General features: G+C 43.1%; 1 protein-coding gene across 1 annotated transcript in view; it reads right to left on the bottom strand.

Moving 5' to 3' along the window:
- The window catches only part of PREX1 (phosphatidylinositol-3,4,5-trisphosphate dependent Rac exchange factor 1), a 2,105,011-nt gene that overhangs the window by 248,777 nt on the left and 1,836,011 nt on the right, over positions 1 to 20,223 (bottom strand). The window contains exons 26-27 of the mRNA XM_044089931.1: positions 19,159 to 19,356; positions 371 to 459 (exon numbers count right to left, since the gene is read on the bottom strand). Coding sequence (XP_043945866.1) covers positions 371 to 459; positions 19,159 to 19,356 — 287 coding nt within the window. The remainder of the gene's footprint in view (positions 1 to 370; positions 460 to 19,158; positions 19,357 to 20,223) is intronic.

Genomic DNA, 20,223 nt, shown 5'->3' on the forward strand with positions numbered 1-20,223 from the left:
TCATGATCTGATTTTGAATTATATCAATGACAGTTCAGAGTAGTGATCTGGTGACCCAACAGACATATGGTAAGCCTGTATTTCTCAGGACTAATGCAGATTCCTTCCAATGCAACTGCAAGGAGAACTAAGCAATACAAGCAGCTACAAAAATGAAGACTATTAGAAGCACATGGTCCTTAAACTATGCAAAAGGATGCTAGTATAGACCATATGGGGGCTTGCCTTGTCTCAGCATTGGTCTTATATTAACAGCTCTGCTAGACAAATAAAGGTGAAGTATTCTGAAATATAAACCCACTGTCCTCAAAGTAAAATATCAGGATTGCATTGCTTCACATAATTAAGGTACTTTTTATGGATTTCTTACCTGATCCCATTTCATCACTGCCAAGGTAGGAGCTATTGCTGCGGACACTTGTATATGACAGCACTGAATCACGGTTGCTGTTACATTCACTGCAAAAGAAAATAAAAAAATGTGTGAGAGTCATTCTCACAATGAAAAATGTAGTTTAGTAGCTGTCTATTTTTTCATCCCATCCATCATGGCTGGTTTCAGGCTGTATACTCTCCTTACCAGTGCTATACTGTTATGCCCTTTCCTTCCTCTTCTCATGGGGAATATGAAGGCTTAAGCAATGAAACAGTAATGACTAAGACGTGATAGGATTCTGTTATTATATGCCCTAAAATTTCCCAGTGCTTGTATCATTAATGGTAAGCAGAGGTGTTTTACTCACATGCACCTACAGGTATGTCTGCTAGAGTGGATCTCAGGTGACACTGTCACTTGCTTCATTACCCCAAATGCCACCATGAGGTGGCTGAACAGTTATTAAACCCAAAACTCTGCTCCTTAGAAAAAAAAGAGTTAATCAGTACCCTCCTAGTCTTTCTGCTCTGGCCTTGAGTCTGGGACATGTGTCCCCCAAATACTGCCAGGAGTCAAAAGAACAGTTATTGAATCCAAACCCCTCCCCTGATTAAGAAGGAAAGAAAGTGTTAATAAATTCTTGGTCTTTTCCTGGCCAGCACTCTGAGACCCATGAACCTAAGTGAACTCAGGTCACCAGTGGTGCAGACTGGTGCCCTGCCCTTATGTTAGGGTGCCAGTGGTGGCTTTAGGTGATATGAAGATGAATATTATCCAACATCAGAAAGCATGCCTTAGGTAGATTCAGTATGTATTCTGCACATGGCACAAAGTCACACTAAAACACACAGATGAATGGATAAGGAAGTAAGCATGAAAAACAGACCCTGAGATATATATATATAAACTAATTTACTGAACTGTGTTGTGACAATAAGTGCAGTACTATTAAAAAAGTACAGTTGTGTACACTTACCATAAATGTAGATGTTCCAGTGTATTCACTGTTGCAGTCATCACACTTGGGTTATCTGCCTGCAATTAGTCCTCAGTCGGCCTGAATACCAGAAACTTAGTATTTCTGTGTCAATTTTTCTTGCCCTAAATGTCAGGAGCACCCCCCCCCCCCAAAATAGGAAGCTAAGTTATGGTGGGGAAAAAAAAACACCAGTAAAAAGTAAATACCAGTACCAAAACCCCAGAAAGGGGTTAGAAACAGACATAGAAAGAGACAAGGGGGTTGGAGGGAGGGAAACCAGGACTGCAACAATGAATACACTCGAACATCTACATTTATGGTAAGTGTACACAAATGAACTATGTTCTTCATGTTTCACCGTTGCAGTCATCACACTTGGGTTGATTCCCAAAGCTGAAGAAGGGTGGAGGCAGTTAAGAAGAATTTGGGCTGGTTAATATGCCCTGCAGGACTGCAGTTGCAAAACCCACCCTGGATTTGGAAAAGATAGGCAGGTGGTAAGGTTTGGTGAAGGTATGTACAGAACTCCAGGTAGCAGCTTCCAGTATGTCCCTGGTAGGGACTCCCCTGAGGAATGCTGCAGAGGCAGAAGTTGCCTTAGTGGAATGTGTTCTGACCTCCTGGGGGGTTGGTTTCCCATGGTGCTTGTAGCAGAAATGGATGCAGTGTGCTATCCATTTGGAAATCGTTTGTTTTGAAATGGCCTTGCCCTCTGCCCCTGGCACAAACCTGACTAGTAACTGGTCAGATCTCCTGAAGGGCTTAATCTTATCAAGGTAGAATCTGAGCTGTCTGTGCACATCCAAGGAGTGCAGGATCCTTTTCCCTTTATTTTGAGGATTAGGGAAGAAAGTTGGCAAATGGATAGATTGGTTTAGAGCCATACTGGTCACCACTTTAGGCATAAAGGAAGGGTTAGTTCTAAGGGAAACCCTGTCAGCATGGAAAATAATGAAGGGTTCCACAGCCGTAAGTGCTTGTAGCTCAGACACTCTTCTAGCTGAAGTGATGGCCAGAAGCAAGGGTGTTTTCCAAGAGAGGAATTTTAACTCTGCTGACACTGCAGGCTCAAAAGGAGGTAGCGTGAGCTTTTCCAGTACAAAGTTAAAGTCCCAAGCAGGGGTGGGTGCTCTCCTTGGCAGCCTTAAGTTGTTAGCCCCTCTCAGGAACTGTTTGATGAGAGGGTGAGAGAAAAGAGGTGGCTCAGTGCTGTAATGAGCCAAAATGGCAGAGGCATGGATCTTAATGGAGGAGAAGGATAGGCTTCTGTGGAGTAGATCTGTCAAGTAATCCAGGATAAGAGGCAGGTTGGGCAGAGTTGTGTCCTCCCCTTTGGACTGAACCCAGGAGCAGTACCTTTTCCATTTATCAGCATAGGATTTCCTTGTACAGGGTCTTTCTGGCTTCAAGGATGATGTCCAGCACCTGCTTGCTTAGGCTGGTTACTGGGGAAGAATTCAAGGAATAAGCCAGGCTGCAAGATTTAGGGTTTGCAGTTGTGGATGCAAGATCTGTCCCCCCTGCTGAGAGAGCAGGGTTGGGTTATGGTGTAGGTGCCAGGGTGGCACCGGTGACAGGCTGCGCAGGAGTGGGTACCAGTGCTGGTGTGGCCAGTCAGGGCAATCCGAATTGTCCTTGGCCTGTCCTGTCTTATCTTGAGCAACACTCTTGAGAGAAGGGGCAGAGGGGGAAAGGCATAGATTGAGAGATTCACCCACTGAAAGGATAGGGCATCCACTTTCCAGGCCCTGCTGTGAGGTGTCCTGGTGCAAAACTTGGTGATTGCAGAGGGATGCAAAGAGATCCACCTCTGGGGTCCCCCATTTCTGGATCAGAAGGTTGAAGGTGCTGGGCTCTAATTGCTACTCATGTGGGTCTAAGAGATTTCCGCTTAAATCGTCTGTCAGTGAGTTTTGATTGCCTGGCAGGAACTGAGCTTGCAGATGGACCAGCATGTCCAAGGCCATGTGCCACAGGGTCATGACTAATCTGCAGAGTGGGTAAGAATGGGTCCCCCCTGCTTGTTGATGTACCACATAACTGTGGTGTTATCTGTTTTTATTTGCAGGTGCCCTGGAGAGAGTAGTGATCAGAAAGCTGTTAGAGAGTGCTGCACTGCTAGCATCTCTTTTTGGTTGATGCACAGATGAATTTGATTTGGGCTCCAGTGGCCCTGAATGCACTTGCCATCCATGTGCCCCCCCCCCCCAAGGCATAGTCTGATGCATTTGTGATCAGGGTCTGGGTGGCGTGGGGTTGAGTAAAGGGCAGTCCCCTGTTGTGGTTGCATGTATCTGCCCACCAAAGAAATTCTGTCCTTAGACAGGGTATGAAAGGAATGACTGTTTCTAGGTTCTGAGAATGTTGACACCAAAGACTTTTTAAGTACCACTGAAGTTTCCTCATATGCAGTCTTGCATATAGAATAAGCAGTATACATGAGGCCATGAACCCTACAGCCTGCAGAATTTTTCTTGCGGATAGCTGGGTTCTTGTGGCCATTTGTTTGAAGTAGGCTGTCAGATAAACTTGTTTTTCTGAAGTGAGGAATGCCATATGGGATGTTGTGTACAAACTTGCTCCCAGTAATACAAATTGATTTTGACTGTGTTGCAGGAATATTAACTGAACTGGAAGTTAGTCAGTGTTTGCTGAATTTTGTTATTTGCTAGTAATTACAGGTGTGGGGGTAGCCACATTCTTTGATTTCCTGTCCTTGCCTATTTAAGTGGTACAGTGTAAAATATTTTCTGCTTAAAAACCTCAGCTTTGGCCAGCTAAGAACTTGCTGTATTCAACTGGACGTATAAGAGAATTTAAGTACCTTTATCTGCACTTTTTTTCAAAAAATACAGTATTTAAATTGATTTTAACTGTGTTGCAGGAATATTAACTGAACTGGAAGTTTTGACTCTGCTCTTCAGTTAGTGCTACCCACCCTCCCTGTTTTTGTTTTGGTGTTAATCTTAGTGGCCTTGAAACTGCCCACCCCTCTTGTAAATTTGTGTTTGGATACTCCTTCTGGGCCCATCTCATTTGCTCACTCAACTGAGTGCAGTGAGATCATATTCTGATTTCAGACACTCCTACTGTGTACAAAGAGAGCATCTGGGAAACAGAAAAAAAAAATTAAGCTTGTTTCCTGCCTTTCCTGTTAAGTGGTATAGACTATTTGTAGGCTTCTGAGCCCCCAAGCCCTTCTGAGTTGGAGGGAAGCCTTCTAGCTTAGTTTTATTTTTCTTATAACTAGCCAGTTTTCTAGTTTCAGCACTCAAATCTGTTTCTTTCATCTCAGCACTTGTTCAGAAAAAAAAAATTTCATCTGCTTTTACTGTACTTGTGTTTCTACCTACTTTATTTTACTTTTGCATCATCTTAAAAGTACTTAATTGTATTTATTACTGCTTGGTGTAACTCATTCTAAGCCTTTTGGTTTAAACACTTGGGCTTCGGACCAGTTGTTTTGCACTGAGAGGGTTTGTGGTCTGCACTGTAGTGGCAGAACAGGTAGCTTACATCCTTGTAGGTTGGAAACTGCTGATTGAGGGCTCAGTGTCTGTTATTCTAAAAGTGTATTAATTCTGGTTTAAGCACTTGGGCTTTCAGGCCAGTTATTTTACATTAAGAGGGTTCGTGGTCTGCACTCTTGTGGGAGGAGAGGCTGGACTCTGCCCTTCTGAGCTGGGAATTTCTGGTTAAAGGCTGCACATCTGATCTGCTTCTTACTGAAGTTGGTGCGCCTTGTTTGCTGTGGCACAGACTGGATTCGGGCCTGCTGGATCTAGCTTTGTTTGTGTAACTTGAGCACTAATCCAGGCATTCTCTAAAGTATTCAATTGTATTTATTACTGCTTGGTAGTAACTTGATTAAAGTGTAACTATCATTCTAAGTCTTTTGGATTAAGCACTTGGGCGTCAGACCAGTTGTTTTACATTAGGAAGGTTTGTGGCATGCACTGTGGTGGCAGGACAGGTAGCTTTCATCCTTCTAAGTTGGGAACTGCTGATTGAGAGCCCAGTGTCTGTTATTCTTAAAGTGTATTAGTTCTGGTTTAAGCACTTGGGCTTCAGGCCAGTTATTTTACATTAAGAAGGTTCGTGGTCTGCACTCTTGTGGGAGAAGAGGCTGGACTCTGCCCTTCTGAGCTGGGAATTTCTGGTTAAAGGTTTATAGTGCCTGAATATTTGAACTGTATCTTACTGAAATTGGTACACCTTGTTTGTTGTAGCATAGACTAGATCCAGGCCTGCTGAATCTAGCTTTGTTTATATGCTTGTTGTTTGTTTGCTTGTTATTTCCCTGAAACGCTAATTCCACCTAATATGCGGCTTCTCAGCGCTTCTGTAGATCACTAGTGATATCTGCATTGCTTACTGTACTTATTTCCTTGTTTCACTTGAAAGAAAGTTACTGTTTGTCGTTTTTGCATTTAAGTTACCTGTAACACATTGCACTTCAGTTACCTGGCACTTGCTCACTAAAGCAATTATATAAGTCAGCACTAAAAATTAAAAGCACTACACCCTCACTCCCCACTGGCCCTTGTTTTCAATTATTAAGGAATTCCCAATATTATTCTACCATGTCCAAAGGTCAGTTGTCAATCTCCTCTCCGGTCCAGCTGGTGAATCTGGGAATCTTGAGGCAATGTTACAACTGCCTCATGTACACAGACAACCCTCTCCTCCTCCCAACAAATTCCAACACATGTGAGAGATGCAACCATATAGCCAAACTGGAGGCTAAGCTCTCTCAACTCAGTATTGGCATAACCAGTCAGGAGGAGAAGGAAACCGCACTCACTACAATTCCAGTCTCACATAGACCTACCACAACAGCAAACCAAACACATAGTCACACAAAAACATACTCAGAGGCTCTAAATAAAGATCTGCCTAAGCAGCAGAGACCTCCAAAGCAGACACCCAAGCAACCGCTACCCCAAAACAAAACACGTGCAACACATATCTCACAAAGCCAGTGTGCCGAACATTCACAGCCCTAAGACTAAACAACACACCTGATACACTTGTAATAGGTGACTCTATCATCAGGCACACTGACGTCCCGCTCACCAGGCTGAACAAGGAGAGGGTCACGGTGAGCAGCCTGTCAGGCGCTAGGATCCGCCACATAACACAAGCACTCAGGTTACTCCAAGGCAAGTACAAATATGACTCAGTCATTGTCCATGCTGGTTTGAATGACCTGAGACGCATCTCCCTGGACTACATGAAAAGAGACATAAAGGAGCTCTCTGAGCATGTAGCCCAGGCCGGTATGACCCTGACCTTGAGTAGCATCTTACCCTCACCAAGAATGATGCCGCAATATGAAGACAAGATGATCAATTTCAACAACTGGCTTAAGTACTGGTGTCATTCAAAGGGGATCCAATGCCTGTCAGCTTGGGATGATATGCTCGACAAGCCACGATGCTTCGCTAGGGACAGCTTGCACCTGTCACCCCTGGGCTTTCAGATATTGGCAAAGGCTCTTGCTACCCCCATAGTGCCTTTTTTAGGCAAGGCTCAAAAGACAAACCCACCTCCATAGGTATCACAAGGGATAAGAAACTAAGAGTAATGCTACTCAACGCCAGAAGTCTAAACCTCAAGGTGCATGCACTCGAAACTCTCCTTAGCATGGAGAACATCGATATCTGTGCAGTAACAGAAACCTGGTTCAGGGCTCCCGAGAGCACCCCAGCACTACCAGGTTATACCTCATACCATGCTTTTCACCCCAAAACTTGGACCGAACCACAAAAGGAGGGGGAGTATCGATATTCATCAAAGATACCCACACCTCCAGGTTGGTGGCAAAGCACGAAGCATCAGAGACTATCCATGTGCAACTAACAGTGGGTAAAACTGCCTTCCAGTTTATAGCCTGCTACAGACCACCCTCCCAAACCCAGGAACCCCACTAGGCCTTCCTGAGAACACTGGAAAATATGAAGTTCTCTCCAAACACCATTATATTGGGCGACTTCAACTACCCAAACGTAGACTGGGATCATTACTCTTGCTCCAATACCCTAGCCCAAAGGTTCCTAGAATTTATAAACTCAAATGCTATGGAACAACTTGTTACCACTCCCACAAGAGGAGAAAACACACTGGACCTGATCATCACCAACATGGGGACTCTACGCTCCAGACCAGAAGTGTATCCCTCACTGGTAAGATCAGACCATAAACTAATTTCACTGGATATTCACATCCCGACCCCACCCCCTGCCCAGAAAACCACAGTGAAAAACTTCTCTAAAGCAAATATCACACTCCTCAAAACCGAGGTGGAATCCTTCAAAGGCCCCGGGCCTGTGGAAAATACGGCCCAGACCGCAGAATCCTTTATAAACGCATTCTATGAACACCTTCAGGAATGCATGGATCATGCGATCCCAAATAAAACCAAGACCCAATCCTCCAAAGGCAGACGTCCTGTCTGGTGGACCCCAGCCATAAACAAACTATACAATAGAAAGAGGAAGCTACTAAATGATAGAGCAAAATCCCAAAAAGGGAAGGCATCACTGATCAGTATTAGCAAAAAACTAAGGGCACTCATAAAATTGTCTAAGGCCAGCTTCGAGAGAAAAATTGCACAGGACACTAAGGATAATCACAAGGCTTTCTTTAGTTATGTTAGGAACCTGGGTGGGAATTCCCAGATATGCTCAGAATTAGTCCAAAATGACAAAAATACACTGAACCCACAGACATTGCCAACTACCTAGCTGATAGGTTCAGCGCAAACTCCCCCCCCCCCACCAAAAGGGCAAATATCTATCCCAGCAGAGTGCTGCCCCCCTGACATCTCAGATGCTCAGGTAAGAGCCGCCCTCTCCAAAGCAAAAAACACAGCATCAATGGGACCAGACGGTGTCCCGGGCTGCATCCTACATGAACTCCAAGAAGAGCTAAACCCAGACATAAAACAACTGTTCAATCTCAGCCTTACTACAGGATATGTGCCCAAAGAGTGGCGTACAGCAACAGTGGTCCCTCTCCATAAAGGTGGTGCCTCAACGAATCCTGGAAACTATCGCCCCATAAGCCTGACTAGCTTGGTCTGCAAAGCTATGGAAAGGATCATCATGGACCTCATAAATAAAGATACTGGGGACCTACAGACACTGGATCCTACCCAGTTCGGCTTTGTTAAGGGCAGATCCTGCCTCTTAAACCTGGTTGATTTCTTTGAAACAGTCACCAAGGCCATTGACGAGGGAAGGTGGTCCACACAGCCTACCTGGACCTCACAAAAGCTTTCGATACAATACCCCACTCGGGCATTATAGATAAGCTCACCAGCTTAAATATAAACCACTATGTCACTAGATGGATTGCAAACTGGCTCAAGGACAGAACCCACATGGTTAGAATTGCTGGAGCCATGTCAGACTCCAAACCAGTTACAAGTGGTGTCCCACAAGGCTCAGTCCTGGGACCTCTCTTGTTCGGTATATATTTCTCGGAGGTACAGGCCAACACGGAAGGACTGTAGCTGACCAAGTTCACAGATGACTGCAAACTGGGCGCCATAATCGACTCTCCAGCCGACACAAGCATCCCCCAAAAGGGCCTCATAGAAACAGACAACCGGTGCCAGAGCCATGGCCTCAAGCTAAATGCCAAAAAGTGTATAGTCATCCCCTTTGGCAAAAACAAAGTGCCCACAAATTACCACATAGGTGGTAATCCATTAAGTACAGAAGAAGTAATTAGGGACCTGGGGACCCAAGTTGATAGCAATCTCTCATTTGACAACCACGTAGCCAAAGTGGTTAGAAAAACATTTGATATAGCCCACCTAATCATGAAGGGAATCACATCTAGATCAGGGGAGGTCATTGTGCCTCTTTACTCATCCCTCATCATGCCCATAATTGAGTACAATGCCCCTTTTGGGATGTACCTTACCAGACACCTGTAGCAACTGGAAAGACCCCAAAAGTACCTCACCAAGAGGATCAAAGGGCTCAAACAGATGCCATATGCTGCCCGGTTAAAGAAACTCCAGCTCTACTCAGTGGCATACCGCCTGTTCAGAGGCGATCTGTGCCTGACGTATAAAGCCATGTCCAACCTGGAATTAATGGACATGCTGCACCTCAGAAAATCCAAATCCCATCGAGCTACGCGCTCGAGAGACTTGAACCTCAGCACTGAAATAAATAGGACATGCTGGAGGGACAGATTCATAACCCAGAGGCTTCCTTCACTCTGGAATAAAATCCCAGTCCAGGTTAGGCAGAGTCCCTCATTGACTCTCTTCATGAGGAATCTTGATGAGTGGATGGGAGATCATAGGTTTACCCCGGGTATCACTTCTGTGTCACTGTTAGACAGAGGCACAGTATACTAACCTTGAAAAAGGGCATAGCAAAATAAATTTAAAATGGGTGGCGAAAGCCAAACACATTCTGGCTAGGCTTATAAATGCCCTAGGGCAGATAGCCTAGTATGAACCTATGAACCTATAACCTTTTGACTGGGTACCAGTTTTGATTTTTTTTTTTGTTGATGGTGTACCCCAGGTAAGTGAGAAGGTTTTTTACAAATGTTAGGTGCTGCAACAGCAATTCATGACCATCTGCCTGAATCAAGCAATCGTCCAAGTACGGGTAAATCTGGATATTTCTCTGCCTGCAATATGCAATGGCTGGAGCCAAGTATTTTGTGAATACTCTGGGTGTAGTGGATAAGCCAAAGGGAAGTGCAGAGAACTGATAGTGCATTGATCCGGCCCTGAAACGAAGATACTTCCTGCAAGATTCCCTTATAGGGATGTGCAGATAGGCTTTTTTTAAGTCTAGGGTGACTAACCAGGCATCCTTGGCTAGCACGGGTAGGAGCTCTTGCAGGGTAAGCATTCTGAATTTTGGTACCACCAGGAAGGTGTTGAGAACTGAAGGATCCAGGATTGGGTTCCAACAGCCCTCTTTTCTGGGTGCCAGGAAGAGTCTGGAATAGAATCCTTGACCTAACTGTTCCACTGGAACTGGCTGAATAGCCCTGAATGATAGCAGGGTTAGAACTTGGTTTTGAGCCTCTGCCCACTGGTTTGGAGGAAGATCTGGAAACCCTCTTGGGGTTGGCAGTGAGTGGAAGTCAAATTTGTACCCCTGAAATACAATGTTGAGGACCCATCTGTCTTGTGTGATGGCTATCCAGTTCTTTGCATGAAGGGCAAGTTTACCTGCTAGGGGCACAAGCAATTGGGCAGAGGTGGGGAGTGGAGTGGAGTAAGGAAGTCATTGTGATTTTTTTCCATAGGGAGGTGGCTTACCACTCCCTGCTTTGGGGGTGGGGGCACTCCATTGCTTAGATCTCTGCACACCCTGAGACTGTAATCGGGGTGATCTGTTTCCCCTGGGTCTGGTTTGAGATGGCCTGGAGGGGGCAGGAAAGGACCAGTGTTTGGAAGGGCAATGCCTACTGAATCTAGGGGGTTGTACTTGTAAGAATGCTTTAACAGTCTGCATAGACGTAGCTTTTTCTTCCATCTTTTTAAGAACCTCTTCTGCTTTGGTGCCAAACAAACTGTCCTTGTTCAAAGTAGCATCTAGTAACTTTGATTTGACATGGTCTGGAAAAGTCTGCTCCTTGAGCCAAGCATGTCTTCTCAGTGCAGAACCAGTGACTGCTGCCTGGCAAAATACCTTTAGGGCATCAAAGCCAAATTGCAAAGTATGCTTGCTGACTTGGCTTGCAGAGTGCATAAGCTCCTGCAATTCCTTATTTTCTGCACAGTCTGTAAAGGTTGTCATTTTTTGTTTAATAAGTTCCATAATATGTTGCTGGTAATTCAGCATGTGAAACTGACAATTTAATGCCCTAATAGCAAGAGTAGCAGAGGTATATACTTTCTTACCCCATCTGTCCAAAGTTCTGGAATCCCTGTCCAAAGGGGTGGGATTCTTGGCTGTAGTTGCCTTGATACCTTTAGGCCCCTGGGAAATGATCTCTGGGTCAGTAGTAGGATTCTTGAAAAGAAATTTGTGAGTGTCAGGTACTCTGTAGTACCTGTCTGATTTCCTAGGGACAGGAGGTAAAGTGTCAGGAGTAAGACTGGATTCCATGAAAACATCATCAACAACCTCCAGGACAGGGGGATATAGCTAAAGGCCTGTGCTGTGGCAAATCTAGGAATTCTCTGAGTCTCTTTTTGGACTGGGGATAGTCTTGGCATTCCCAGTGGAAATGCTCTCTTAAGGTATGTAAGGTTTCACCACAAGAAAAACCCTCTGGAGGGGAGGCAGAGGGAATGGATTCCTCTGCATCTGAATCCTCATAAGCAGATAAGGGCATGTCTTCATAATCAGATACCTCAGAGTCATTGGACTCCTGGTCTGTTGAAGCTGCAGGGGACTGGTCTGTTTTCCTCTTAGCAGGGGAAGGCTGACTTCCCCTAATTAGCGTAATAAGGTCTTCAGCCATTCTGACCATTTGTCTCTGAGGCATGGGAGAATGTGCATGCACTTTGGTCGTCAGTTTTCTCAGTGTAGCGCATACTCTAGGCCTATGAAATTCAGTAGTTTTAGATAAAAAAGAAGTCATTGGTTTGAATCGAACATTGGTAGTGTGAAGAACTGCTTCTGAATCTGGGTCCTGCACAGTGGCTCCAGACCCATCCAAGGTTCCGTAGTCGAAGAAGAGTCTCGTGGCATACCGGACTCTGAATGGGTCTCGGTAGAGGCCTGCGAATCCATAGAAGCGGGCATCAGGGGCTGCGAAAGCACCTCACTGAGTACCGGCAAACTGGTGACTAGCTTAGCGGAAGCGTCGTCGGCAGCTTTGGACCTATGCGGTCTGTCTCTGTCTTTATCATTACGTTTTTCAGAATATCGGTAGTCGCATGGCTTACCGAAGCCATTTCGGAATACGGAGATCGACAGCGAAAGAATTTAGCAACAAAGAGAGCCCGATGATGGATGATTTGGGCATTGAACAAAGCACAAAACAGACCGTGAGGTACGTAGTGGTCTGGGCCTAAACAGGTGACGCAGTAAGAATGAAAATCTCTGTGTGGTATTTGCTTTCCACAGGCAAGACAATTGTTAACTTTTTCTGACATCGGTTAGAGCAAGAAAAAAGGATCCCCAACGGGGTACTTAGCTTTAGAAGACTTCAGAATTATTCAATTTGTAAACAAAAATTTAATTCAGGTAGCGGCTGACCAGCACTTATGGACTACTTCTGCTTTGGGCTCCTTGGCAAGAACGACTGATGTAATGGCTTCTGCTGCCTGTTTTTAGACCCCTAACGACCTGACATCAGTACTGGAGTGACAGCAACGACGCAGAAATACTAAGTCTCTGGTATTCGGGCTGAATGAGGGCTACCTGCAGGCAGATAACCCAAGTGTGATGACTGCAACAGTGAAACACGAAGAACATCAGATGGATAAAAACATAAATCTATGTTCTTATACATGAGCAACTGCTACATGAGAATAAAGAATTTAACTAAGTTCAATGCATGCGTTAATTATTATTTAACAGCCCACAGTTAAGCACCTGCCACATCATCATAATACGCCACTTTGCATCCTAACATATGCACAATAATAGAGCACTCCTCAGCTATACTATAACTATCTGTACTGCAGCACACCTCTGCTATGCTATCACTGACTGAAAGTAAAACTGTTAATACTACACCATATCTCTGCTACAATACCGATGCCTGCAAGTAATACTTGTAATACTACAGCTAACCTCTGTTACAGTGCCACTGGCTTTTAGCAATCCTGTTAATACTGCAGCACACTTATGCTATACTACCAGCGACTGTAAACAATCCACGTAATCTTTCAGTACATCATTGTTATACTACAGTGACTGTAAGTAGTCCTAGTAATTCTGCAAAGCACCACTGTTATACTACCAGTGACTGTAAGCAGTCCTGGTAATCCTGCAGTGCACTACTGTTACACTGCCAGTGATAGTATGTAGTCCTGGAAAATCTGCAGTACACCACTGTTACACTACCAGCGACTGTGAGTAATCCTACTATTCTTGCAGGGAACCGCTGTTATACTACCAGAGACTGTTAAGTAATTCTAGTAATCCTGTAGTGCACCCCTGTTATGTAAGTAATTCTGGCAATCCTGTAGTACGCCATGGTTATACTACTAGTAACTGCAAGTAATCCTGGCAATCCTGTAATGTGCCACTGTTATACTACCAGAGATGGTTAGTAATCATGGTAATCCTGTAGTGCACCTTTGTTATTTTAAGTAATTCTGGTAATCCTGTAGTGCGCCACTGTTATACTACCAGTGACTGCAAGTAGTCCTGGCTAGCCTGTAATGCACCAATGTTATACTGCCAGAGACTTTTAGTAATCCTGGTAATCCTGTGATACTCCATTGTTATAGTAGTAGTGACTGTAAGTAATCCAGTTAATCCTGCAGTGCACCTCTGCTGCACTAAAAATGACTCTAAGTAATCCTAGCAATCCTGCAGTGCACCACTTGTTATACTACCAGTGACTGTAAGTAGTCCTAGTGATCCTGCAGTGCACCACTGTTATACTACCAGTGACTATAAGTAATCCTAATAATCTTGCAGTGCACCTCTGTTGTACTAACAGTGACTGTAAACAGCCCTGGTAATCCTTCAGTGCACCACTGTTATACTACCAATGGATGTAAGTAGTCCAGGCAATGCTGCAGTGCACCACTGTTATAGTACCAGCAACTGCAGGTAGTCCTGGTAATCCTTTGGTGCACCACTGTTATAGTACTAGATACTTTGAGTTATCCTGGTAATCATGCATGCATCATTGTTATACTAACAGTGACTGTAAGTAATACTAGTAACTCTGCAGTGCACCACTGTTATACTGCCAATGACTGTAAGTAGGCCCAGAAATACTGCAGTACACCACTGTTATGCTACCAGTGACCATGAGTAGTCCTAGTAATACTGCAGTGCACCACTGTTATACTGAAAGTGACAGTAAGTAGTCCTGGCAATCCTGTATTGCACCACTGTTGTACTAACAGATACTGTAGGTTTTCCTGGTGATCCTACAGTGCACCACTGTTAAACTACCAGTGACTGTAAGTAGTCCTAGAAATCCTGCAGTGCACCACTGTTATACTACCAGTGACTGTGAGTAACCCTAGTAATCCTGCAGTGTACCACTGTACTTACTACCAGTGATCATAAACTATTCAGGCAATCCTGTAGCATGCAGTTGCTATACTACCAATGGCCATACACAATCTTGCTATTACTGCCGGACACTACTACTACAGTACCAGTAACTGTAAGTAATCCTGGTAATGCTTCGCCACACCAATGTTATACTTGTTGTGTCGTTCGGCTTTTCCCGGTTAAGGATCACCACAGCGGAACTCCGGTCCGCTAATGATTGGCAGTTGATTTTTACATGCCGAGTTGCCAGCCCTGATGAACAACCTTCAATGAAGGTATACCCATTCACGCATGTCTCCACGCAGAAGACGCTCTAGCTGAGAATCGAACCGGACGGCGTCTTACTGTGAGGCGACAACGCTACCGCAGCACCACCACCGCGGGCCACACCAATGTTATACTAATGACATTAATTAATCATGGTAACCCTGCAGCATATAACAGTTATACTACCACTGACTATAAACAACCCTGCAAATACTGCAGCATGCCACATATTTGCTACCAGTGATTCTAAATAATAAAGAGTACCACTGTCAATTCTTAATAAACATGTGCAGAGTACAGAAGTAGCATGTGTGCTGGACTGCAGGACTCCTAGTATCTAACATTTATTATTTGGACAAAAGCTTGAGAATGTTGTAAATATGTTCAGTGACTTGTTTCCTTTCAGTTTGCAGAAGGAAAACAGAGTCATGAACAAATGGATGTCTTCATTAACAGAAACATAACAACATTACAAAAGGTAGAAAAAAAGAGTCAGCAATGCAGATGACTTCTATTTCTGAGAGGGAACATTTTTCCTGGATCTTACTTACAAGTTAAACATATACATTTTCAATTTTAAGTAGGCAAACTTACTGGAGGTCTTACTGCCACTGAACTATTGAAGTTCATCCATCTTGGGTAGTAAAGAAAATTAAAGGTTGCCTGCAGTGGGGGAATATAACTGTGACTGCATAAGGTGGATAAGTTCTTAGAGTTGGCAATATCATGGAATCAAATTAGAAAATTTAAAATAAATAAGAAATGGTCTGTAATACTTTAAAAAATCTATAAGAATGACATGGAGAAGCTGAATATTTGCTAATGTGGTGGAATGACTGATGATGCAGGAATGATAACCATTTGAAATGTTGCAACCTGCTAGAGAGAGTCTGGAAACATGGAGACTGAATGGCAGAAAAAAATGGCCTTACATTTACTTAAGTCCGAGATGGCCATTCCCAGAATACTCCCTTTTCTTTGAGGTATGGTGACCCCAGAGCTTGTATATATAAATATAGGGATGTGGGTTTGCCCTCCCCAAAAAAAAAAAAAGATTATAGGGAAAGAGTGATTTTTGAGATTCACTCTTCTCGTGGAGTTTCGGTTGCTTTTTTTTTCCTCCCCAGCTTGTTGACACTTGGCATTTCGAATGCCAACAATTAAATAGGGAGCCTGCAGGAACACATATATGGTTTCAATCTGTAAGAGTGAATGCTCAAAAGAGCATATGCCTTTTTTTCTTATTTCTTAGCCTGCTGGCTGCCTTGCATGCAAGACTGTGGTACAGCAGGATCTGGGAATTTGCCCTTTCCTCTCTGTTCTGCGATATCGGAATTTGTATAAGTAATTAGCATATTAAGCATTGTTAAAGTGATAAAAGAACTGTAAGTGTGATCTTTACAAAACGGAAGGAGCAAAATACACAGAAATACATGGAATCTGTGGGAACAATACATCAGAATAATGTTCAGGAAGAGGATGAAATTTACGCAAAGGCAGAAATTGAGCAATTTATGTAAAGACAAAGTGAATGACAGTTGTTATGAAGAAAGAAAACATATATGTGATGTATAATGCGTGAACAAATATTAATATGATTCTTTTCTATCAATTTATGTGTGCCTCTTGTCTTAAGTAATAATTTAATAATGGTGTTTAAAAAAGAAAATTAAAAAAACAAAGACAATTGAAGCATTTAAGGCCTTTAATTTTCTAGGTTAGAAATGTTGGTGTCTTTCCACTTCAGCAGTATATGCTTGGAATTGTATGTGTCAATAAGGACACCGTATTCAAAGAAGGGTCTGATAAGGGAAGAGTACAGTGGCAGGATAACTTCTTTGGATCTTGAAAATATTACTAATTAATTGGGACAGATAGAAGGATTTCTTCAGTATGGTGGAAAATGATGATCAAATGAGAGGAAGTAGTCCACACAAGTAGCCAGGTTTTTTATGACCACATCTAGCTAAACAAAAGATATAGGAGGAGGTGGGAGCAGATTTTTTTCCCAGTCATTATTACATTACTCTTTTCTACAGTTAATTTGAGGACATTTTCGGTACACCAGGTATGTGCATATTTCAGCCCTTGCTGCAGCTGTTTAGAATAAATGGATGAGCAGATAACAGTGCCCAGCTTGCAGACGTCATCATAGATGGTCAACCACACTTTTGCGATATTGGCTTGAATGTCTGAAAAGCTGGTCTGGTGATCAGTTATGAAAATTCCCACTACTCTGGTGTCAGTGAATCCTGTATTGGGTTAGACTATCATTTTATCAGTACACTAGACCTAGCACTGTGTATTATGTTGATAAAATCTGTCTTGATATAAGTGAGAAATGCTGGCATGGGAACTGGTAAATATCACAACAATGAAAACGGCATTGCTAAGCAACAGGATTACTAGCAAATGTAAAGTGTCATTATGCACCAATAAGCTTTGCATGAATGCAAATCTGTAAAGCACCCTGAGTTACTTGCTAGGTACTCCTTCAATTATAAATTAGGGATATCAGCATTAACCATCAAGGATGTCCTGCATAGTAATCCTAAATTATTAATCAGGCATACCCAGGGTTACTCACAAAGAACCCTCTAAGTTATAAAACAGACATGCTCAGGATTACTTATCAAGCATGTTCAGGACTACTACTGACCGAGCAACCCCTAGTTTATACATCAGCATATTCAGGATTTCTACTCATTAGCCATGCCACGGATTACACATCAATAACATTTGTCAGCCACACATTTTGGTCGCAAATTTATAGAAAGTCAGTGCCAAGACAGGAATGTTAAGATGAGCTATGTTTTCAGTAAGAATTTCAGAAAAGAATTATATACCCATCCAGTCACACCTCACCCCCAAAAGGCGCAGTCTATCACTGTACACAGTTACATCTTTAGACGTTTTCAAACAGAAAAACTGTACCTTAACCTTCTACAGACAGAAACATTTACCCAACCTTTCTCCATACAGCAACATTCAATCTTAACCTTCTCCAGACAGCAGCATTCAGGCCTAATATTCACCACTAACAATATTTAAACATACTTTTCCCAGAGAGCAATATTCAATCCCCTGCCATTACCAATAACAACATTTAGCTCTAACCCTCCCAAGACAACAGCATTTGGACTTACCCTTCACTACTGAAAATGATCAGCCCTAATGCTCCACAAGTAGCAACATTTATTATCCTTAGTCTTCATCTCTGACCACATTCACCCCTCACCTTCTCCATAAAGCAGCATTCAAGCCTAACCTTCACCAGTGGCAACACTGAGCCTTATCATTCTTTAGACAGCAACATTGAAGCTTTACTGCCCCCAGTGAAGACGTTCAGCACTAATCCTACCAGTCCGGGCAGCATAGAGGGACATCCCAGGAGACACAAGTTCAGCTGGTCACTCAGGCTCTTGAGAGCACAGGCAGGAATAATGGATGGGCTCAACCATGGGGTGGTGGGGTTGGAGTACCCACTGTCACAATCTGTTGGAGAAGGAGGGCTAGTGATGCAGAGGACAGCCTGGAGGCAAGCATTAGTCTCATCAAGTCACCAATGGCATGCAGCCCTCAGTGAGGGTGCAGAAGCTTGCCTTCACAAGATGACTTCATTGTGGGTCACAGTAGTTACAGGGTACACACATCTCCCCTTCCCAGAGGGAGAATTAGGCTATCTAAATGTTCTCCTTGTCAGATTGCCAGCAAGAGCACAACGCACTCTCATGACTGCCTGAGTAAAAACCCCCTCTCATACAGTTATCTTCTCTGCTTCAGATAGAAATTCTCGTGTGGAAAAAATGAATGATCACCGTCTAATCAAGGGTAAGTTCCATGGTCAGAAGGCATGGAGGCAAAAATCACCTAGAAAAAAAACATTCAGCTCTAACCTTCTTAAGTTACAAAGTTCAGCTCTAACAGTTTTCCAGACAGCAGAATTTAAACCTAATTTCCACCAGTAATACTGTTTAGCTCTAATATTTCTGTGATGGAAATGGAAATCATTAATCTTCTCTAGATGGCATCATTCAGCTCCAGCCTTTTCATGGTGGCAGTGTTCACTCTAACCATCTCAAAATGGCAATGGTCACCACATTCTTAAGATGGCAATGTTCAGTTTATCCATATGCCCTTATTCAGCCTAACCCATGCCAGATAGCAAAGTTCAGCCTTATTTTTCTTGGGCATATAACATTAAGAACTTTCTCCAGATGGTAATAGACAGCATTATTCTTCGACAGATTAATAAAGACACCACTTCCCTAATATAGCAGCTGCCATGGCAGTTCATACATCAACATCTACAGCTACAGTGATATTCTCCAGTGTCAGCAGAACAGCATAAAACTTACCTGTAGGAGTCCCTGTAACTCATGGTATCATGTCCTGAGTCCTCCTGATCCTCTTGTGACACCTTGAAACAGACCTTTTTACTTCCACCATGGTCAGTCTTATCACTGTCACTTTCCTCCGCCATCAAGGAAGAATGTAGTGTCTCTTCACTGGAGTGGGCCTCACATGTTGTGGGTTCTGTTATGGAAGACAGAAGCCTGCAAAAGACAATTACAACTACTTTAAATAAATCTTGCAATGTAAGAGTTACCTCCTTATTATACATCATTATACTTAATGTAGAAAGGAATCTTCTAGTATTGTATGGCAAGCTGCTATTCCAAAGAAAGATAAAGTTCTGTCTGTACATATTTATCGTTACTGCATTTTACAAATATTTTGAATAAAAAATACAAGTGGTCTTGTAGGGTTTGTAGAGCACTTTCCGCCAATTTGTTACAATGTCAACATGAAGGCTGTACAGAAAAGATTTGTTTGATCTGATTGATGCCCAAATACTCTGAAGTATATTCAGTTACAGAAGACAGACAAAGTAGACAGCTCATCCATATGTTTTATGTCAAGGGTTTCACCCAACAAAGACTCTGGCCCCACATCTCCCTAACTTATATAACTAACTTTGACCACCAAATTTCAGAGTAAGTTATAGCAATTGTCAGCAAGTTGGCCAACTGGTCTCCCCTACGCAATGGTCTTTGATGTATCTAATCATAATGAAGGGGCATATAGCATTAAGAATATCCAGTTAATTATACAATGAAAAAAATGACAACAATCCTTAGCATCTCTCAGCTATGATTATTCAGTTGAGCACACAAGTTGAGTGTGTTTTGATGTTTCTCTTTTCTGCACACTTTCATAAAGAAATAGTATTTTCTATCAGTACAGTCGCTTGAGGACCTCAATACAGCAGCATATATTTGCTATTCATTTTCCTTGTTTCAGCCTCTACAAGTGGTTATGCCACCTCCTACTGATTTTTGTCATCCACAGTTGTTCTAGCAGCACTGAATACCGGAGTCAGTGCAGCCTGTAATTATAACCTGTTGTCACTAGGTGCTGCT

Source organism: Protopterus annectens, chromosome 12.part0, assembly GCF_019279795.1.
Source record: "Protopterus annectens isolate FY-2018-M chromosome 12.part0, PAN1.0, whole genome shotgun sequence".
NCBI classification, from domain to species: Eukaryota; Metazoa; Chordata; order Ceratodontiformes; family Protopteridae; genus Protopterus; species Protopterus annectens.